The following is a 23,581-nucleotide window of genomic DNA, read 5'->3' as shown; positions in this document are numbered from 1 at the left end:
AAGCAAAAACAGTTTAACTCTCTCATACTTGGCAGTCTATGTTTACAATGGCTGGAGTCATAAAAGCAACCATAAAAGCCATAATCCTTACTTTTGATCGGGGCTATATGTGCGTCTTCCTTACTGAAACTGTTTACAACTAATCCCAATTAAACAAAGTATAATTTAACTCCTCACTAGCTTAATCAAATCAAAATAGGAAATTACTGAAAAATAACTCAATCCCACACAAGGACTTCCATAAGTAAAGTAATAATCTGTGGACTCCTGTAGTACTCAGAAGAATTGATACTTTCTGGAATTGTACTGTCACAAAGCTTGACTTCACAAACAATTCATGAAGTTAAGCACAATTTGTAGGTGAGCATGAATAACAAAGATGCCAAACAGTAGTGCAAAGTCCATGGCATAAGTCACAGTTTTCTATAAGCTCTACTCAGTTGAATACATTAATGAAAATTATAATTGTTAAGGAGTTGACATAAATCTACAAAATATGGTAGACTTTCCATGCCTTAATTACAGAGAGTGGAGGTGTCCACTTCAGGTGTGAATCAGTTAATGTTACAGGGAACAATGCAAAGTTGTCTTCTCCCATGGACAGATTGGCTACAGCTGTGCGGATTCTGAATACTATCATGTCTAACATTTAGAATGATAACAGCATACTACATCTCCCCAAGCTTCTATCTTGCAGAGAGGTAAAAGTGAAATGTGGCTGGCCATCAAAAATTAACGTGAAAGTAGGTATGAAAATGAGAATCCTACTCAAAGTGTCACTTCTGATGAAATCCACCCCATCTTAGGTACTGACAAAGCATACTCAGAGCTCCAATGCTTAAGTCATTGACTAAAAGCATCACAATTAAACAAGACTCAATATAATGTGCTCTTTAGAAGCCACAGGTAAACACTGAGAATACTGAGCTTATTGCCACCAATCTCTACCATAATTCTTGCCCTTTACTCTGTCCCCTGCTTTCAGTCATCCACAATTTTGGCATGCTCTACAACCCAAAGCTTACTGAGTCTCTGTTCCAAGCAACTTCCCTGTGGCTCTACCCACGATGTCATCAAATTCAGGCTCAAAAAGTTCACCACTTCTCTGCCTCTAACATCCATTCTCCACCCTACTGATCTATGCTCATCCAAAGCTCTGGTTATAGCTTACCCCCACAACAAAGTCCCATTTACACATCACTTTTATTCATACTGCTACTGATCTCCATATATCAAATATTTAAATTTTCTTATGCAAATTTGCTGTGCCAACCTCTTTACCTTCCTCCTGTAATATTTTTGTGTCTGATGCACTCCACAGCCCTCTTGCCTCTTAAGACTATCACCTAACCAATGTCAGGAATTTCTTTGAATCCTTTATTGTGGAATACCTTCTCTAAACTTCTTAGAAGTAATCCATTTAGCCAAGTAATTGTTTACCCTTGTCTTTTGGCTCACTGTCATATTGTTGATTATACCTTTGTGAAGCTGATTAGAATACTTCTGAAGGTAAGAATGTGTAGGAGGGGGTGATAATAGTTTGCAGATGACACAGGTTATAGGACGATATAGAAGGTCGGTGATATGGACTGATCAGTGGCAGATAGGATTTAACCTGGAAAATTGTAATGTGATGCACTTTGGGAGAAGGAGCAAGACAAGGGAGTACTCAATGAATGGCAAAACACAAGGAAGCTCAGAGGAATCTTGGGATGCTTGTCCACAGATCATTGAAGGTGGCAGAACAGGTTAATTGGGTGGTTAAGAACACATATGGGATATTTGCCTTTAAAATGGCATTATAATAAGATCAGGGAGATTTTGTAGAGCTGTATACTGAACTTTGATTAGGCCTCGGCTGAAGTACTGCATGCAGTTCTGGTCACCTCGCTTATAGGAAGGATGTGATTGCCGTAGAGGGGGTTTTAGAGGAGATTCACAGGATATTGCGTGGGATGGAGTATTTTAGCTATGAAGAGAGGTTGGATATGCTCAGGTCATTGTCTTTGGAGCAGAGATGGCTGAGGGGGTATAGGATTGAGGGCAATGGATAGAACTGAGAGGAAGCAGCTGTTCTCTTTAGTTGAAGGATCAATATGTGAGAGTGTAATTGTAAGATGAAGGGTGGAAATTAAGAGAATATTTTGAGGAAAACCTTTTTCACCCAGAGATTGGTGAGAATATGGAATGCATTGGTTGGGAGATAATAGTGGATGAGTACTAGAAATGTCACAGCAGTTCATGTGGTATAGGGACACCCAGAGTGCTGCTAAGGAGTTCTGGGATATTGACCCAGCAACATTGAAGGAAGGGAAGGGAGGGAAACTTGCATATTGTATTTTCAATGTGTCTGCTGCAGTTATCCTTCCAAGTAGCAGAAGTTGAATGTTTGAAAGATGATAACAGAGGTCAGTTGCTACAACACATCATGTATATCAGACTTATTCAGACATTTTTCATGGGGGTGGTATATCTGAATGTTTCTCCCATTTCGGAGGGGTAGTGAACAAATTTCAGACAGCTAAGGTGTGGCACACAGTGAACATGGGAAGTCAAAGCAATAAACTGATAATTTAAGTTAAGTTAGTAATTAATAACATGACCATCAAAAATCAACACGCAGCAAAGTCAGCTAATAAAATTCTTCTTATTTTCTCAGTTAAGAAGCAGAACTAGCAAGAAACGCTTCCAAGTTCTGTTTACTGGGAAAGGAAGTGGATGGGCTATGCAAAGCTGTTTGTTTGATTTAAATAACAGGGCCCTTGCTTTTGCCTCCAAGCACGAATGCAATTAGTACGTTTATTTTATAAGTATGAAATATGTAGAAAGATTCAGTACATCTCAGCTTTAAAAGAAAAATTGTCTTTAAGAAACTTATATATCAGTTTTGAATGAAAAGGTAGTGCATACTTCTTTTCAAATCCAATACAAAACATTGACTTCATCAACTGTGAATGTTGCTAACATTCAGTCAGTCAATAACCAATTCCTATTTAAATTTTGTCACAAAGTAGCTACATGAAAGAAACAACAATATTCAATTAGAAAATAATGTCACACAATTCCAAATAAGTATGCATCTTCGTCAGTTATAGTACGTTTATTCCTTCAAAATAAATGTCAGTTATACCACTTGTTGGTAGGAAACTGATGTCAATTCTAAGTTTCAGAATGGATATAATTACCAGAAAAAATATTCACATTTTAAATTGCTGTAATTATTTTGTCTACCCAGTATAACCTGTCCATATCTGTGCTGCACTGAAAACAAAGTTTTAATATTTTCAAAGTCATACAATGAACTAAGTTGTATGTTAACAGAGCAAAATTGTAATAAGTCTTATTACATTCATAAAAATGCACTTCATTCATTATTAAACATAACACCATCTAAATTTTAAAAAAGGTGTATAGTGATCTCATAACTCGGTTTCACTTTCATACTAAAAAAAAGTGCAGATGCAGAGTCAGGAGCTGTGTTGCCATTGTTTAAATAAATATATTTCTTGCTAGTTAAATTTGTTTCTATCAAAACACCTTTCACAATGGCAGGCATAAAGCTTTATTGCTGTAAATAGAATATATCAAAAGGCTTTGTTCTTTTTTTATTTGACCTGCTACATACAGTTCCTTAAAAACTGACCACAGAGTAATACTTGTAAATCAAAATAGGTTGATAACTAAAACAAGTGCAAAAAAGTGAAACACGTAACAGATAAAATATAAATTGCACAAGTGGTGTAGATGTAAGCACTTTGACATGTCAGAAGTGGCGTAATAAGCTGTAAAGCCATATGCCTGCATTTAAACATGTCCAAGGGGATATGATTCACAATCCAGCATATCAAGACTTGATCTTCCAGAGCTAAAATTTAAAAGAAAAAGCGTTTTAAATTTATGCTGTATCTTCTTGTGCATTCCAGGTTTCCTTAATATTATTAAAACAACACATTAGGAAGATTATTGTTGTCATATTTGTAACAATATCGCTAATAATTATCAATACTTTATAGCCCATTTATATTATTTAACTTCTGCCTCCGTGCAATTCTTGGTGTATAAAATCCATTGCACAGTATAAAAAAAGTGTTAGTAACAATAAAAAATAATGAATAAATCCACCTCAAGGTGAAATTCTGCGCAGTTCCCACTATATTAAAAAAAGTCATTTTCCGGTATCTTTGGAAACTCAAAGCTTTCACCAGAGAGAAGATGCCGAAAAAACGTATTAGACCTTAAGGTTGAAATGTCTGGAAGACTAAATGACTTACACCTTAAGGTCTTAAAAGGACTGGCAGCACAGATAGAAGATGCATTGTTTATAATCTTCCAAGGATTCTAAAAGGCCCCTAACAGATTGGAAAATAAATGTAACACCTCTTTTGAAAAAAAGTGGAGGGCAAGCAAAATACTGTGGATTCTGGAAATCTGAAACAAACACAGTAAATGATGGAGGAACAGAGTTAACTTTTACATCTTCAGAAGGTAAGTGTATTTGTATCTGTTATTAGGGAAATAGCTAGAATTCATTATTAAGAAAGGTTATAGTAAGATCATGCAGTCAACATGGCTTTGTGCAAGGCAAAGCATTTAAGTTATTAGAATTATTTGAGGAACCAACAAACAAGGCTGAGAAAAGGGAACTTGTTGATACAGCATACTTGGATTTGTAAAAGGCATTTCATAACAAGCATATCTAAAGGTTGCTGCGGAGAATAACAAAGGTACAGATAAAGGATTGATTAATTAATAGGAGGCAGAGAATAGGTTTAGAATAGTGTTGTTTTTGGGTTGGCAAAGTATAATGAATGGAATGCCACAGGAATCAACGCTGGGCCTCAACTATTTAGGATTTATGTCAGTGAATTGCATGAAGGTGTGGGACTGACAGGAAGATGAAGTTGAAATTACAACCAGATCAGTCACTGAATGACGAAGCTTGAATGGGCTTAATGGACTACCCCTGCTCCTAAACAATTTTTATTTAATTGAACTCATATGATTGAAATGCATCCATTGCTGCAAATGACATCACTATTGCAGTATAGCCTGTAAAATTCACACTGCAAATAATAATAGGCAAATGCAGCTTCTTTTTCTCAAATGGATTTTAGAATACATTTGTAAACTCACAGGATAGAATTTTCTATTTTAATGCTGCAGGCAATAAAACAACAACATTCTAATACCAATTCAAAAGAACTAAAGTGGATCTGGATTTTATCAGTCAGGAATAAATTGCTTCTTTAGATTCCAGTATTTATTTAAAAGAAGCAATTACATTTTACACCATGTTAAAGTACTAGATGCTGTACAGTAAGGCTGAACAGGCTGGGGCTATTTTCCCTGGAGCATCGGAGGCTGAGGGATGACCTTATAGAGGTTTACAAAATTATGAGGGGCATGGATAGGATAAATAGACAAAGTCTTTTCCCTGGGGTCAGGGAGTCCAGAACTAGAGGGCATAGGTTTAGGGTGAGAGGAGAAAGATATAAAAGAGACCTTTTCACGCAGAGGGTGGTAAGTGTATGGAATGAGTTGCCAGAGGATGTGGTGGAGGCTGGTACAGTTGCAACATTTAAGAGGCATTTGGATGGGTATATGAATAGGAAGGGTTTGGAGGGATATGGGCCGGGTGCTGGCAGGTGGGACTAGATTCGGTTGGGATATCTGGTCAGCATGGACGGGTTGGACCGAAAGTCTGTTTCCATGCTGTCCCTCTCTATGACTCTATGACTTGGGGCCTAATAGATCAAAACAACTGAAGCTGGCTGTCACTGAAATTGAGTTAATGGTCCTTACACAAATTAAAGATTGTCTAGAGTTCTCAACATATTATGGATGAGATTAACATCTATAGAAAGGCGATATTGCATTAACTTGAACACTTTAAGGATTTAAAAATTATGCATAGATATGTAGTGTCTTTCACTGTTGATATTTCCACTAATTGTTATTGTCGTATTTCAGGCTAGCTGGTGTCTCATTACTTGGACAGAAGTCAAACCCTAAAGGGAACATGTGTAGTTTAATTTGACAAAAAGTTGTAAATGACTGATGGGATTACAGAAATTCATTTGATAAACTATCTGAAACTTTGTTTCAAAAGCAATGGCAATAAATAGAACTTTTGTCTCACTGACCAAATTATTTTCCAGATAATTGATTTTTCTTTAGCACAATGCACCATTGCCTGACCTATAGGTAAATAGGGAAACATTCTTGCTAATCTGTAAATGAAGACTAATGTGTGGCAGCAGACATATGTTTCACACTATAGCTTTGAATTCATTCCGATCTTAATTCCTCTAACTTCTTCAGAGGAACCGCCATATTTCTAACAAAGTAGCAGTGGTGCGGCAACAGAAAGTCAGGACCCATAGATTTATATGCATATTATGCAATACTCGCTTCAAACTATACCAGATGTAAAATGTTTAACAAATTGCAAAATAGATATTTAGCATTCTAAAACATTCAGAAAGAGTAACATACTACTTGTACATTTAAAAGTAGAGCTTATGCTAATGAATTATATTATTCTGAGAGGATAAGACAGTTGTAATGCTCCTCTCTTAGTTGAAGAAACTGACCTTTAGATTAAAACCCAGCAAGTCACTAATAACACCAGACACAGCTGAAAGAATCACAACCTGGGTAATGTTATATAGCAGCGGATTCATTGTCAATCCATATAATCTAAAAGGTGTATCCAATTCCTAAAGAGAAGATACATTTTTCAGTATCATAAAATATACCAACAATTTCATAAAATACTTAAAGCATTGATTGAGTAATTCATGGGGGTATCTCAATACGCAGAGAGTATAATTATAGAAATTACCATCTATCATGTATAATATAAATATTTATTTGATGTAAACTTCCTGATTACAAATCCTTATGACTAGCCCTATTTGGTCATACTTTATTGCCAACTGTTCAATTTATAAATTTAATATTTATGATGGAAACTACCAAAAAAACTTGCAATGCTGTGATTATATCATTCTGTGGTGCTAGAAGACCTCAGCTTTATATATCCAAGTAGTTTATTCTGTATTGCAGAAGAACATCTCATCTCCTATTTGGACTACTTCTCAGATTACTTAATGTTGAGTCACATAATTTATTTTGTGAATCATAATTAGAAATGCAAGCCAGGATCGACTAATCCCACTTTCACGAGAAGGTTACACTTAATCTAAAACCTCAGTTTTAGGATGGCACAGTGGTTAGCATAGTGGCCTTACAGTGCCAGGGGACTGGGTTCATTCTCCCTGTGCCTGCATGAGTTTCTGCCAGGTGCTCCGTTTCCTCCCAAAGTTCAAAGATGAGCAGGTTAGATGTTAGCCATGGTAAATGTGGGGTTACAGGTAAAGAATTGGAGGGAGTTGGGTCTGGGTGGGATGATCTTCAGAGGGTCAGTGCAGATGTTTGGGCCGACTGGCCTCTTTCCACTCTAAAGATCATAATGATCAAGGGTGATGGTATCAAAACAGTAAGGAAGATTTGACACCATCACCCTTGATAACTTGTTATGATCTCTCTACCTTAACTAGTTTGTACAGTTTTGGATTACTTGTTACTTTGGCTAGATCCTCATCATTCGACTCTTATACCTTTTCATGTTATTCCAGTCATCTGATTTGTCCCAAGCACCACCTTATTTCTGACTTTTTGTAATTATTTCTCTGCCTTAATTAATTGGATCATCGGTCATCCCTTCACTTGCTAATCAGCTATTGACACTTTTGATCACATACAAAGACTTTGCCATTCAGCTTATTGACACTTCACTCATACCATTTGTACTATCTTTTGACAGTCGTAATTACTTGGAATAATCTTGCAATTATCTCTCTACCTATAAATTCTGTGCCTGGGCATTTCCCTCTACTTCACCTGATGAAGGAGGAGTGCTCCAAAAGCCTGTGATTTCAAATAAACCTCGTGTCGTGTGACTTTTGACTTTGTCCACCTAGGTCCAACACTGACACCTCAACATCACAATTAACTGCAAATATTCAGTTCACAATGTAAAAATTAATATGCTTTCACGAGACAATGCAAGCCTTGTAATCTCATGATTGTCTACCTTCAGCAACTTGGTTGCAAGCTTCAAAACGTTGTTCACTAAGTTCAGTTCTTCTTTTTTGTTAGGTTTTTTTTCCATCTTCAAGTATAAATTAATCTAGTAAAAGAGCAGAGACATACACAGATAACAAATGGCTGTCCTAGACAACATAGGAAACCAACTTCTAAAGTTATCAATGTATAACCTTGATACAGAAGACTGAAGCACATATTTAGTACACTATAGGAATCAAGGGTAATGGAGAAATCATAGGAAAGTGGTCGTGAGAAATGCTGGATCAGCTACAGTCCTGTTGAACAGTCTGCTCCCATTCCTATTCCAAAATGATTTGCTTAGGGGAAACCAGCACAAAGTATTACTGGGAATTTACTACTGGCAACACCATAGAAAATGTAGATTAATGTTGAAATAATATTCATTACTGCATTAAGAGGTTACAAAAGAATCTAGTAAAATCATTCCATTTGGTTGTAATATTCCAAAGTCTGATTACTGATGGTCAATCAAATTTAGTTTATATTTCAACTCAGAATCAAACAGTAAAGTGCCTAGAAGAATGTCATTAAAAAAAAATTCTTAAGAAAGTGGAACAAACATTAAAGACACGCAAATGGAGTGGGACAGTACAGGAGTCAAGGTTCAAAGGATTAAATGACATTCCTTCACTTCTGGCCTTCTGTTTTCATTAGCACTTTTGTGTAATACTCTTTTTCATACAAAAGTTTCTCAATGCTTATAAAATTTCAAATTCTTTGATTAAAAGGTTGATTGCTCTTTACCTGTAAACTGGGAGATCTACCATTATCCAGCATCTTTCTTCTATATCGATTGTAGAAATGTTTAACAAAGAGATTCAACTTTTCACATTTTCGAAGCAACAGAAGATAATAGTTTATTACCTGTTCTGTCAGTAAGATTGAGGTATTGCTGTACTTGTTATTTGTTTCAGATCCCAGCATGACAAATCTCAGGAGATACAATGTTAATGAGATGCACCAGATCACTAGCTCCCAATTATAATGAAAATCAAGGAACGTTTCATGGATATGAAGCAACTATATAAAAAGAAAGATTATTTCAAACTAGATTTACATCTTCCAAGTAATTCTCTGGATCTGTCAGGCACTTGACTGAATTTTTCTAATATTACTGTCCTCTTTTAAAAAAAATGATAGCTAAGACAACATATTTATGTACTTTGCATACTCTTGGTTGATCACCAGAATGGGATTTGCAGTTTACAATAAGACCATAAGACCATAAGACATAGGAGTGGAAGTAAGGCCATTCGGCCCATCGAGTCCACTCCGCCATTTAATCATGGCTGATGGGCATTTCAACTCCACTTACCCGCATTCTCCCCGTAGCTCTTAATTCCTTGTGACATCAAGGATTTATCAATCTCTGCCTTGAAGACATTTAGCGTCCCGGCCTCCACTGCACTTCGCGGCAATGAATTCCACAGGCCCACCACTCTCTGGCTGAAGAAATGTCTCCGCATTTCTGTTCTGAATTGACCCCCTCTAATTTTAAGGCTATGCCCACGGGTCCTAGTCTCCCTGCCTAACGGAAACAATTTCTTAGCGTCCACCTTTTCCAAGCCATGTATTATCTTATAAGTTTCTATTAGATCTCCCCTTAACCTTCTAAACTCCAATAAGTACAATCCCAGGATCCTCAGCCGTTCCTCATATGTTAGACCTACCATTCCAGGGATCATCCATGTGAATCTTCGCTGGACATGCTCCAGTGCCAGTATGTCCCTCCTGAGGTGTGGGGCCCAAAACTGGACACAGCACTCCAAATGGGGCTTAACCAGAGCTTTATAAAGTCTCAGTAGCACATCGCTGCTTTTATATTCCAAACCTCTTGAGATAAATGACAACATTGCATTTGCTTTCTTAATCACGGATTCAACCTACATGTTTACCTTTAGAGAATCCTCGACTAGCACTCCCAGATCCCTTTGTACTTTGGCTTTATGAATTTTCTCACCGTTTAGAAATTAGTCCGTGCTTGTATTCTTTTTTCCAAAGTGCAAGACCTCGCATTTGCTCACATTGAACTTCATCAGCCATTTCCTGGACCACTCCCCCAAACTGTCTAGATCCTTCTGCAGCCTCCCCACTTCCTCAGTACTACCTGCCTGTCTACCTATCTTCGTATCATCGGCAAACTTCGCTAGAATGCCCCCAGTCCCTTCATCCCGATCATTTATATATAATGTGAACAGCTGCGGCCCCAACACGGAACCCTGTGGGACACTGCTTGTCCTGGCTGCCATTCCGAAAAAGAACCTCTTATCCCAACTCTCTGCCTTCTGTCAGACAGCCAATCCTCAATCCATTCCAGTAGCTCACCTCGAACACCATGGGCCCTCACCTTACTCAGCAGCCTCCCATGTGGCACCTTATCAAAGGCCTTTTGGAAGTCTAGATAGACCACATCCACTGGGATTCCCTGGTCTAACCTACTTGTCACCTCTTCAAAAAATTCTAACAGGTTTGTCAGGCACGATTTGTTCTAATCTGACCCTGCCCTTCCAAGAATTTAGAAACCTCATCCTTAACGATGGATTCTAGAATTTTACCAACAACCAAGGTTAGGCTAATTGGCCTATAATTTTCCAACTTTTGTCTTGATCTTTTCTTGAACAATGGGGTTACAACAGCGGTCTTCCAATCATCCGGGACTTTCCCTGACTCCAGTGACTTTTGAAGAATCTCAACCAATGCCTTCGCTATTTCCTCAGCCACCTCCCTCAGAACTCTAGGACGTAGCCCATCGGGGCCAGGAGATTTGTCAATTTTAAGACCTTTTAGCTTTTCTAGCACTATCTATTTTGTAATAGCAACCATACTCAACTCAGCCCCCTGACTCCCTTTAATTGTTGGGATATTACTCATGTCTTCCACTGTGAAGACTGACGCAAGGTACTTATTAAGTTCTCCAGCTATTTCCTTATCTCCCATCACTAGCCTTCCAGCATCAGTTTGAAGTGGCCCAATGTCTACTTTTGCCTGTCGTTTGTTTCTTATGTATTGAAAGAAACTTTTACTATCATTTCTAATATTACTGGCTAGCCTACCTTCATATTTGATCCTCTCCTTCCTTATTTCTCTCTTTGTTATCCTCGGTTTGTTTTTGTAGCCTTCCCAATCTTTTGATTTCCCAGTGCTCTTGGCCACTTTATAGGATCTCTCTTTTTCTTTGATACATTTCCTGACTTCCTTTGTCAGCCACGGCGGTCTAATCCCTCCCCAGATAATCTTTCTTTTCTTGGGGATGAACCTCTGTACTGTGTCCTCAATTATATCCACAAACCCCTGCCATTTTTGCTCTACTGTCTTCCCTGCTAGGCTCTGCTTCCAGTCGGTTTTCGTCAGTTCTTCTCTCATGCCCTCATAATTACCTTTGTTTAACTGTAACACCATTACATCCGATTTTGCCTTCTCTCTTTCAAACTGCAGACTGAACTCTACCATATTATGATCGCTGCTTCCTAAGTGTTCCCTTACTTTAAGATCTTTTATAATATCTGGTTCATTACATAGCACTAGGTCCAAAATAGCCTGCTCCCTTGTGGGCTCCATGACGAGCTGTTCCAAAAAGCCATCTTGTAAGCATTCCAAGAATTCCTTTTCTTTGGATCCACTGGCAACATTATTTACCCAGTCTTATTCTCATGTCTCAGAGTTCAGCTGTTATGTGATTTTTATTAAAAGAGTACAGGCTTTATTTTCTTCATTCATGGAATTACCAATGCACTAGAACTGCACTTCTACTCGTCAACATTTTCCAATCATTAACCAGCACATTGTTTCTTTAACATATTCATAGTAGATCCCCGGCGTTACTCATGATCTCCAGGAAACCTGCCTTAGTACAACAGAGGCTTAAAAGGTGGATCCAGCTTTTTGGCACTGGATAGGCATAAAGCTATGATCTATTTCTCACTGCCATCTCCAGCAACTCCGTTTGGCTACTGAAGACAAGAAATTCAATTGGTCTCTGCAGGGCATACGGGGGAACAGCACGCATACAGATATCTTGCAATAGTGCACTTTAACATGTTTATCAATAGCAGATAACATGCTCTAGTTGCATCGACTTAATATCAAATCTTACCATCTCTTTTTGTAGAAGGCACCATAGTAGTCTTCACATGCCCTTCTGCAATATTTCTGTACATGCAGCTGAACATGTAGGAAAGCAGTGAAGACTAGTATGATGAATAGCAAATCCCATTAAGAACTAGTCTTAATTACTTCAGTGGCTTCCACTGATGGATTGTTTCTGAGTAATGAAGCTAAATGTAAGCAAGCACCTTGGAAAACATTATTGAAATATGGTTTAAAGATCACTAATAACAGACTCATTTCAAAAAACAAAGCACCAAACTGACTTAGGACGGGATTTAGAATAATGAGGAGTGATCCAACTGAGTTGCCGTGAACTGGAAGGAGCTGTTAGCGCACAGATTCATACAGTTTGATGTTAGCAAAAAATATTGGATACTCCATTTAAAAAAAAAGCTAAGGTTGCAATGGATAAATAAAAAGGATAGAACCAATTAAAGTTGCAAAGATATGATCTAGAAGTACTCTACAAACAAAAAAGGAAACAGAATTTTAGAAAAAAGGAAACTGGGTTAAAAACAGGATTACGAAAGTTTAAAGGAATATGAGAAAGAATATGAATTTGTATATGTTTTACATGTATACAATAAGAAATTTGAGAAGCAAAGCAGCATGTCCAAAAGGATTGTACACAAAAAAATGACAGTTAAAAGATGTCAGAAAGATGAATCTTGAAACAACTTAAAGCAAGATAAACAATATTTTCATGTATAAAAGGAACATATAGGGAATTATAATTATAGTGAATTAAATGACAATAAAGTGCCAGGATAAAATAAGACACATCCTGAACTGTATGTAATGGAAGAAACTGCCAAGGCCTAAACATCCTATTCCATGGTTCTGTTGAATACGGTTGTGCACTAGGCAATAAATGTACAACCCATTTTTACAAATGTAGACAAACCCAATTCAGATCATTATAGGCTAGCTGTGTCCGTAGTAGGGAAAATTTTAATATCTTTTATTAAGGACAAAATGACCAGATACTTTCATAAAAAGAGAATTTGGTTAGAACCTTTAATTTTTTAATGATGCGACAGAGGGTAATGCAATTAATTGCGTTTAAATGGACATCCAAAAGATGTTTGATAAAGTATCACAAAACAGTTGGTCAGCAAAGTTGAGGTACTTAGGATAAGAGACACTATGACAACGCTGAAGTAACACTGACAAAGTGCGAAATGGTTTTCTCTGGACTGGAAGAAGGAGTGCAATAGGGATCATCAGGAGTCAGTACCAGATATTTTTGACATGTATTAATCAAATATATTTATCAGCTGAATTTGTATGTATCGTACACACTTTCAAAAATTGCTGATTTGGCCTCGTTTGGAAGATTATATCCAATTCTAGCACTACACTTTAGGAAAAATACAAGGCTTTAGGGAATGGTGCAGAAAGGTTTTATGAGAATAGTCCTAAGGATGAAGGATTTTAGCTATGAGGATAGTTTAGGAAATCTCAAGCTGTTCTCCTTTGGGAAGAGCTAGTTGAGAAGCAATTAGATGGAGTTCAAAATCACAAGGATACACAAAATAAATAGAAATAAACAGCTCCCTTAGGCAAAGATTTAAAATTATTGACAAGATAACCAAATGCAAGATAACAAAACTATTTTAATACAGTGAGTGGTTAGGATTTGGAATGCACAGGATAGTAGAGGCAGATTCAATTGTGGCTTTGAAAAGGAATTTAAATAAGTACGTGAAGATAATAACTTGCAGGGAAATAGGTCAAAGCTGGTGAGTGGGTCTAGCTTAACTGCTGTTGAAGACAGCCCACGTGTCAAACACCCTCTCTGATCTGTAACCATTCAAAGTAACCAGCAGAGATTTTAAAAATGGAGAATTGTGTTTAATAAGTGGGTCTGTCACCTGGAAGGCCTTCATAGATACAGGAAAATTAAGATGAACATTTAGTCAAATAATTCACAGCCCCATTTTCCTTTGTCTTCTGTCCCAAATTTTTGCAGTCAGTTGCAATGGAAACCTCCCTTTCCTCCAGTGAATTTCAGCACAGGTGATGAACAGACTGGCTATTCAACTAGCTCAGTACAGTGAGTAATCTTCCTCGAGAAACACAAGTTCCTCTTTAACTCATCCTCTGCTACTTTGAGTCAACAACTGGATAACTGAAATTATCTTTTCATATTTCCTGATCCTTCCTTCCTGTTCAGGTCTTAAAGAGGTTCAGAGATTCACTCGACCTACTGTAAATTAAAATGGTTTCACCCTCGGATAGCTCTATAGCTAATAGTCTGTGTTATTCAGAAGCACAAGAACAATGGATGAAACAAAAGGCAAAAACTGGACAAAGAAAATGTTTTCATTAGTTCAATGTTACAGATATTTTTAAAACAGAAGTATTACGTATAAGACATGTTCTTACCTGTGCGCAGCAAATAAATACTACAGATAGAGTCAACAGGAATGCAGATGAAACAATTACATCTACTGATCGCTGTGGACCTCGTCTCTGTGAGGAGCGATTAATAACTGAATTAGAACTTTAAATATACAAAAACAAAATGATTTTTAAACATTTAACAGTTTTCAGGCATGAAAAAAAGTTTATGGATATTAAGAATACATGCAATAATCAGTCAGGATCTGCAGAAACTCGAAAACATACTAAAATGATCAGTTAGCTGAAAATATGGATCTATCATGACCTTTGTCACAAAACCTTCTGTAAAAGACTGTTGTGATTTCTTTAGAATTCATAAATGATACGAAGGGCCCAGCCTTCAAAAGAGAAAAGTGGCATGGTAATAAGAGAATGGTAAAAACTAAAAATATTCTTTAAATAAAAAAGTTGGTCACAAAAGTGTATGATAAAGAATGAAAAGGTAAATTAATAAGAATTCCAGAAAACTACAATACATTAAAAACTTACATAAGCCACTAACACAATTATTACACTACACTTTCAAATATTGAGGTGATTGTACAAATTCTCATTTTTATAGCAATAGTTTTCCCAAAGTTCCAAACAGAAGAAAATCCACTGCATCACAATGAAACTAAACAGACACTATGTGCAAGCCATGACAAATATTTTAACAGAGATCATCTCATCTGACAATAGACAATGCTGAATTCATATCCATCAGAACTACAGTCAGTTCTGCTATAACACAGTACTTCTGTTCCCATGCAATCCTGTGTTATAAGAAAATCACATAAAGCAGCACCATTTAAACTAATGGGGCCGGAACTGCGTTATCACCAATATACACTTTAAAACTTAGCGCTTTAGAAACAGTGTTGCCAATTTGTCAATTGTATTATGACAAATTCACGTTTACGTAACGTGCATTATAGCAGATGATCGGAATACAAATTTTAAACATTGAACATGCCTTAACCTTAAAACATTCATCCCCTCCACTACTGACATACGTGCTAACAATATGGACATGTACAAGATACACTGTCATAACACCTCCTTTAGCAACATGTTCCAAGCTTGCAACTTCCATCACTTACAAAAAGAATAGAGGGTCCCCATAAATACCACCACCTGCAAGTTTCCCTCAAAGTCACACACCTTCTTAACTGGAATTATATCACCATTCTTTCACCAACACTGAATTGAAAGTTTGGAAGTCCCTTCCTCACAGCATTGGGGATGTACCAATAAGCCAGATAGACTGCCAGAAATTCAAGACAATAGCTAACTACCACTTCCTCACAGGCTATTAGGGATGAGCAATAAATGCTGCCATTGGTACTGATGGGAGGAGTGAACTGTTGCTGTAGGTCCACAAGTCACAACATAAAATAAATATAGTATACAGAGTCCTAATATGACCAATCATATGCTTTCTCTGTGTTAGATTGATAATTTTGTGATTATTAAAGAAACCTGGTTGATACAACTTTCCATTCAATTTACTGCAAAACAAAACTTAATTCAATGAAGCAGAATTGGTTATAACAATGAAAATATGCATCATTACCCCTCTAATTAATCCAATCCAATCCAAACCAAACACACACACACTTTCATTTTTCTCACCCATGGAACGTGAGTGTCACTAGCTGGCCAGCATTTATTGCCCATCCCTAGCTGCCCGAGGTGGTACTGAGCTGCCTTCTTGAACCACATTAAAAATTTCCAAACACTAGGTTATAGTCCAGCAGGTTTATTAGGAAGCACTAGCTTTCAGAGCACTGCTCCTTCATCAGATGGTTGTGAACAAGACGACCATAAGATGCAGAATTTATAGCAAAAGATTACAGTGTCATGCAACTAAAATTATACATTGAATAAATTTGAATTGGCTCCTCCACTTCTTGAACCACTGCAGTCCACCTGCAGTGAGTTGATCTACAATTTCCAAAGGGAAAGAATTCCACGATTTTGACCCAATGACAGCAAAGGAACAGTGATACATTTCCAAGATAGGATGGTGCGTGGCTTGGAGGGGAACTTGCAGATGGTGGTGGTCCCATTAAGCTATTGTGCGGTCCTTGTCCTTCTAGATAGAAATGGTCCCGGATTTGGAAGGTGCTATCTAACAATCTTTGGTGAACTTCTACAGTGCTGTTTCGCAATACACACTGCTGCTACTGAACGACAGTGTTGGAGGGAGTGGATGCAGTACCAACAGACAGGCTGTTTTGTCCTGAATGATGTGAAGCATCTTGAATGTTGTTGGAGCTGCACCCATCTAGGCAAGTGGGGCGTATTCTATCACACTCCTGACCTGTGCTTTGTAGATTGTGGATCGGCTTTGAGGTGTCAGGAAGTGAATTACTCACCGCGGTATTCCTAATCTTTGACCTACTCTTGTAGCACTGTTTGAGGAGAATCCAGTTCAATTTCTGATCAACGGTAACCCCAACAATTGTTAATAGCGGGGCATTCAATGATGGTAACACCACGAATGTCAAGGTGCACTGATTAGATTAACTCTTACTGGAGTTGGCCATCGCCATGAACATTACCTGCCACTTATCAGCTCAACCCTGGGCATTGTCCAGACCGTGTTGCATTTGAAGATGGACTGCTTCAGTATCGGAGGAGTTGTAAATATTATAGAACATTGTGGAATCACGTCCATGTGCAATCATCGGTGAACATCCCCACTTCTGATCTCATGATAGAGGGAAAGTCATTGGTGAAGCAGTTTAAAATGTTTGGGATGAAGACACTACCCTGAGGAGTTTCTGTAGAGATGTCCTGGAGCTGAGATGACTGACCTCCAACAATCACCACCATCTTGCTATGTATAACTCCAACCAGTGGAGAATTTGCTCCCTGATACCCACTGACTCCAGTTTTACCAGGGTTCCTTGATGCTTGGCTGAATGCAACCTTGATGTAAAGGCCCTTCACTCTTATCTCACCTCTGGAATTCAGCTTTTATGCTCCATGTTTGAACCAAGGCCATAATGAGGTAAGAAGCCGAATGGCCCTGGCAGAACCTAACCTGGGTAAAGGAAAATAACTAATTTTGCTTTGAGGAGATCATTTTAATAAGAAGCAAGCACTTTCTGGCCAAAAGTGGTTACAATACTGGGAACAAAGAGACCTTGGAATGCAGGTTCATAGTTCTTTGAAGGCAGAGCCACAGGTGGGCATTCGGTATGCTTGCCTTAATTCATCAGTGCATTGAGCATAGGAGTTGGAAGGTCATCCTGTGCCTGTATAGAACATTGGTTAGGCCATTGTGTGAAATTCTGGTCTCCCTGCTATAGGGAGCATGTTGTGAAACTTGGAAGGGTTCACAAAAGATTTACAACCATGCTGCAAGGGTTGGAGTGTTTGAGCTATAGGGAGAGGCTGAATAGGCTGGGGCTGTTTTCCCTGGAGCGTTGGAGGCTGAGGAGTGACCTTACAGCGGTTTATAAAATCAGGAGGGCCGTGGATAGGGTAAATAGACGTGGTCTTTTTCCTGGGGTGGAGGAGTCCAAAACTAGAGGGCATAGGTTTAGGATGAGAGGGGAAAAATTTAGAAGGGACCTAAGGGACAACATTTTCACATATAGGATGGTAAGTGTACGGAATGATTGCCAGAGGAAGTGGTGGAGGCCTGTACAATTACAACATTTAAAAGGCAGTTGTATGGGTATATGAATAGGAAAGGTTTAGAGGGATATGGGCAAAATGCTGGCAAATGGAACTAGATTCAATTAGGATACCTGGTCAGCATGGACGAGTTGGACTGAAGAGTCTGTTTCCATGCTGTACATCTCTATGACTGTATGACTCTATGACTCTCAAAAGCAATAAAAAGTAAAATGTTCCAAAGCTAGTCGATTTGATGTTATGTGGTTGTTACTAATCATGAACGGATACCTTTGGGGTCTTGAGAGACAGAGCTTGCTTAGAATATACAACATAGAGAAGAAATTGTTGCAGTTACTCTCCCAGGAGGACAATCAAGTTTCACACTGAATTCATCATAAAGGTGTTTGAGAAATAGGAAGTATGAGCTGAACAACTTGTTCTGTAGTAGAAACTGAAAATCCAAATAAAATAAAAATGTTCTGCTTCTGCTTAGTCTAAGTCTTTTTGGAACTTTTAGTCAATAAAAAAAATACGCAAAAAAAGTGGCAGGTAATGTTCAGTTTTACACACAGTGCTTGTGTGAAAGGTCACCACATGTTTGTTCAACAGCTCTGGAGCGATTTTTTAAACCTGTTTATCCAGATTTGAAATCTGATTGATAGAAGGATTTAAGGTTGATGAGAGTTTCAGCTAAACTTCTGATTTTTTTCGTAAGATTTTAAATGTTTAATGTTTAAAAATCTTTTGCAAGCTTAAGATTAAAATCTTTAGGTAAGAAACAATAGTTTTTTAAAATATATATGGTGCTTTTAAGAGCTTTTCAGGCTTAACATCATTGAGGGCATTCAAGAGACACATTGGTATGAACATAGTAGGGAAATGGTTAAAGGCCTTGCAGATTAAATATAAAAGGTTACGAAGAAGAACCTCAAAAAGGTAGCAATCTCTGGTTTACTCCTGGTACCACATTCTAATCAGAGTAGGAATAAAAATATAGGGCAAATAAATTAATGCCTGAAAAAATGCTGCAATGTGCAAGGATTCAGATTTTTGGATCACTGGAATCTCTACTGGGGCAGAAAAAAACCTGTTCAAAAGGAATGAGTTTCACCTGAACTGGAAGGGAACCAAAATGTTGGTGGGGAGATTTTTAGCTCTATTTCAGGAGCTTTTAAACTTAAGGTGAGGGGGGGGGGGCTAAGTAGCAGGAAAAGTAATAAGTCGAATGAGGATGTTCTGAATCAGAAAAGAGCAAATTCGTTAAAAAAGACAGACAGCAGCAAGTCAGAGAATGAGGTAACTCTGAAGAATTAAACTGCCTTTATTTCAACACAAGGGGTCTTACAGGTAAGGCTGATGAAATTATGGCATGTACAGGAACATGGCTCTGGAACACCATAGCTGTTACAAAAACTTGGCTGTGGGAAGGACAGGACTGGCAGCTCAATGTTCTGGGTTTTGGATGCTATAGAAAGGAAGGTAAGAGAGGAAGGGGAGGTGGTGTTTTTGATTAAGAAAAACATTACTACAGTAATTAGAGGATATTTCTGAGGGATCGTCCAGTGAAATTGTATGGGTAGATATAAGAAGTAAGAAAGAGATGATGATCACCTTGATGGGATTGTACTATAAGTGTCCCCCATAGTCAGCTAGAAATTGAGGAGCAAATACATAGAGACTAAGATATATGTAAGAATAATAAGGTTAAAATAACAGATATTTTAATTTTCCAAATATTGGCTGCGACTGCCATGGTGTTAAAGGCTTGGATGATGAGGAATTTGTTAAATGTGTTCAAGACAACTTTCTTTATCAATGTGCAAATCTACATACTAGAGGAGGAACAAAACTTGACCTCTCAGGAAATAAGACAGGGCAAGTGACTGAAGTATTATTAGGGGAATATGTTGGGACTAGTGATCATAATTCTATGAGTTTTAAAATAGTTATAGGAAAGGATAAGCCTGAAGTTCTTAATTGGAGTAAGGCAAACTTTAATGAGACAAAAACTTTCAAAAGTTGATTGGAGTAGAGTGTTCACAGGTAAAAGGATGACTGACAAGTGAAAGGAGAACAAGAGTCATTATGTTCCTGTTAGAGTGAAGGACAAGGCTGGTAAGAGTAGGGAATAATGGAAGAATAAAGGTAATGAGGTTCTAGTCAAGAATAAGAAAGCGTTATATTATTAAGTATAAACAAGTGGGAGACAGAGGGTGGTCACGGTGGCACGGTGGCACAGTGGTTAGCACTGCTGCCTCACAGCGCCAGAGACCCGGGTTCAATTCCCGCCTCAGGCGACTGACTGTGTGGAGTTTGCACATTCTCCCCGTGTCTGCGTGGGTTTCCTCCGGGTGCTCCGGTTTCCTCTCACAGTCCAAAGATGTGCAGGTCAGGCAAATTGGCCATGCTAAATTGCCCGTAGTGTTAGGTAAGGGGTAAATGTAGGGGTATGGGTGGGTTGCGCTTCGGCGGGGCGGTGTGGACTTGTTGGGCCGAAGGGCCTGTTTCCACACTGTAAGTAATCTAATCTAATCTAATCTAATGAAGGGCTGTTTTTCAGACTGGAGGTCTATGACTAGCGATGTTACACAGGGATTGGTATTGGGTCCAGATTTGCTTGCTGTTTGAAAAATACAATTTGGATGAGAATAATAGTAAATTGTGAAGAAAGTTATCTAAGATTAGAAAGAAATCTTGATCAATTGGGTAATTGGGCTGAGGAGTGGCAGATGGAGTTTAACTTGGACAAATGCAAGGCATTGCATTTTGGTAAAACAAACAAGGGTAGGGCTTAAATAATTAACAGTAGGACCCTAAATAGTGTTTTGGAACAGAGGAAGTGGTTTGCAGATACAGTTATAATATTTAAAAGACATTTGGAAAAAGTACATTAAGTAGACAGGGCATTTTAATGTATTATCTGAAAAACAGCAAGTCCAACAATGCAGCAATCCCACAGTACTTGATTTGACTTTTGCATTCAAGACCTCAAGCAAATTAATCCCACAGCCTTCTGAATTAGAGGGGAGAGTGCTATCAACTGAGCCACAATTAACACATACAGGCTGAGCTTGATTTGTTTTCATTGTAACTCACACAGCTTTTAAAAATTGCTATATTGCAATTCATGAAGTCATATGCCACTGCAATTTAAACAGAAACACTAGAACGCCCATCCCAGCCTGCTCTCCTGTCTCTTCTGCAGTATCTTTCAGCATATATCAACATCCTCTCTCTAGCATGTTGCTGTCCCAGCAGCGGCAACTGTTCCTGGTAACACTACAGAAACTACACAGCTAATTGTTTGGCAGATCTCCAAGTTGTGACTTGTATCTGAGTGAGGGGCAGAAGTCATGCACCCATTGCCATATTGCATTAATGAATCAGGGCAGCAGTGCTGATGGAATTACATTCTCCACTGACTGTTCCAGTAGTCTAGCAGGAACCTCTACTCAGAAAAATTCTGCTCTAGTTGTGAAAATACTCATAGAAAACCCACGTTTGCCTCTTACTTTGACAGATGGCTATTAAATATCAATAATAGGATTATCATTGAAAATGTTATTCTTGTGTTTTTTTCTTGATCAATTTTTATTGATCATATGATCAAACTAAAATATTAACTGCTTTTCATAGGAATCATAGAATTCACAACACGAAAAAAGACCATTTATCCGTCATGCTTCTACTGACCAACAAGAGAAATGAAGTCTGCAAAAGAGACAGAACAGTTTTAAATCTTTCAACAATGGAATACTCAATTAACTGGAGTTAAGGAATCTTGAAATCATTGAGGTAATTAATTCCTTAAAAATTAATGTCTAATGTCTAGCTGTCCAGTTATGGGGCAAATGAGACTTGTACAAATTAGACAGATTGCACCTTAACAACACCAAGATTAATATCCCAACAGGGAAATGCAATTGGAGACAGGTTAAACTGGATTGGCAAAGGGATGGGAACCTGAGGGGAAACTCAGTTTGGAGGGAAGGAAAAGTAGTAACAGGGGAAAAAGAAGCAAAACTAGAATACAGAAAAAGCAAAAGGAAGCATCAACTAGAATTTGGATGTAGGATAATGTTAAAAAGGCAGAATTAAAGGCACTATATCTGATGTAAACAGCATTCCCAACAAGGTTGACATTTTGAAGGCACACAGTGAAAGGGACATGATTTAATTGCAATTACAGAGACATAGATACAGGATGAGCATGACTGGGTACTGAATAACTAAAGGTATATGACATTTTGGAAAGTCAGGGTAAAAAAAGGAAAAGATAAGATAGCGTGCTTTATAGAGACAAGATCAGTACGTTAGTGACAGAGGACCTTAGATGAAAGGATCAAGGTATAGAATCAGTTTGGGTGTTGCTGAGGAGCAGCAAGGTACAGCAAACAATGGTGGGAGCTGTTTATCAACACCAAACAAGAATAGTGATGCTGGACACAGTTTAAAATCAGGAAATTAGAGATACATTTAATATGGTTAATACAGAAATAAGGAATGATTAATACAGAAATAATGGATGACATCAATATACATACACAATCAGAAAATCTAATCTGCACTAATGCTGTGGAGGATGAATTCCTGGACTTTGTACAAGACGGGTCCTTGGTTGCTAAAGACTAGTTATCTAGTCATATTTTATTAATACAATTACACTTGTCTTTCCATTTCCAGAAGCTGCAATTTGGTACTTTGCCACACTAATGGAGGCCCTTTTGAATTTTTACAATCTAAGATCACTAGTGCCAACTGATCTTTATCTTGCTGCAGCCACTTCAAAAGTAGGTATCACCAATAAATTCATACAAATTGGACCTAAATTATATATGAACTATTTCCCAAAAACTGAGCATTCTAGACCAATATAGAATAGCTCACATTTAGCTACAAAAACGGTGATCTTTAAACCTTCACAGGACTGAGTGCACCAAGGGATTGAGCAAAAACAGAAACTGATGGAGAAACTCAGCAGGTTTGGCATCATCTGAGTGAGAAAGCAGATTTAACATTTTGGACCAGACTTTAAAAGCTAACTCTGCTTTTTCCCCAACAGATGCTGCCAGACCTGCTGAATTTCTCCAGAAATTTCTGTTTTTGTTTCCAATCTCCAACATCTACAGTTCTTTGTTTTATTTAAGAGACTGAGCAGATTTGGGATCAGGATCGGGGAATGTCATGAGGACTATTTTCTCACAGAAGTATATTTTTATACTTCATGGTTTAATATTTCAAGATAAATTACTAGGTTATGCAAGGATTCATTTTTAGAAAAAAAAGTTCTTTACAAATTGTGATCAGTGCTTAAGTTCCTTCA

General features: G+C 37.9%; 1 protein-coding gene across 2 annotated transcripts in view; it reads right to left on the bottom strand.

The window, feature by feature from the left end:
• Positions 1-2,779: 2,779 nt before the first annotated feature.
• Positions 2,780-23,581, bottom strand: part of phtf2 (putative homeodomain transcription factor 2) — a 53,031-nt gene continuing 32,229 nt past the window's right edge. For both annotated transcript variants that reach the window (XM_043713802.2, XM_087999515.1), the window contains exons 11-15: positions 14,629-14,715; positions 8,998-9,153; positions 8,099-8,194; positions 6,594-6,719; positions 2,780-3,865 (exon numbers count right to left, since the gene is read on the bottom strand). In XM_043713802.2, coding sequence (XP_043569737.1) covers positions 3,845-3,865; positions 6,594-6,719; positions 8,099-8,194; positions 8,998-9,153; positions 14,629-14,715 — 486 coding nt within the window. In that variant the 3' untranslated portion in view covers positions 2,780-3,844. The remainder of the gene's footprint in view (positions 3,866-6,593; positions 6,720-8,098; positions 8,195-8,997; positions 9,154-14,628; positions 14,716-23,581) is intronic.

This window comes from Chiloscyllium plagiosum, unplaced genomic scaffold, assembly GCF_037043375.1.
Source record: "Chiloscyllium plagiosum isolate Xiang-an unplaced genomic scaffold, Cpla_swu_hap1 HiC_scaffold_23, whole genome shotgun sequence".
Classification (NCBI taxonomy): Eukaryota; Metazoa; Chordata; class Chondrichthyes; order Orectolobiformes; family Hemiscylliidae; genus Chiloscyllium; species Chiloscyllium plagiosum.
This window is presented reverse-complemented; position numbering and strand designations above follow the sequence as displayed.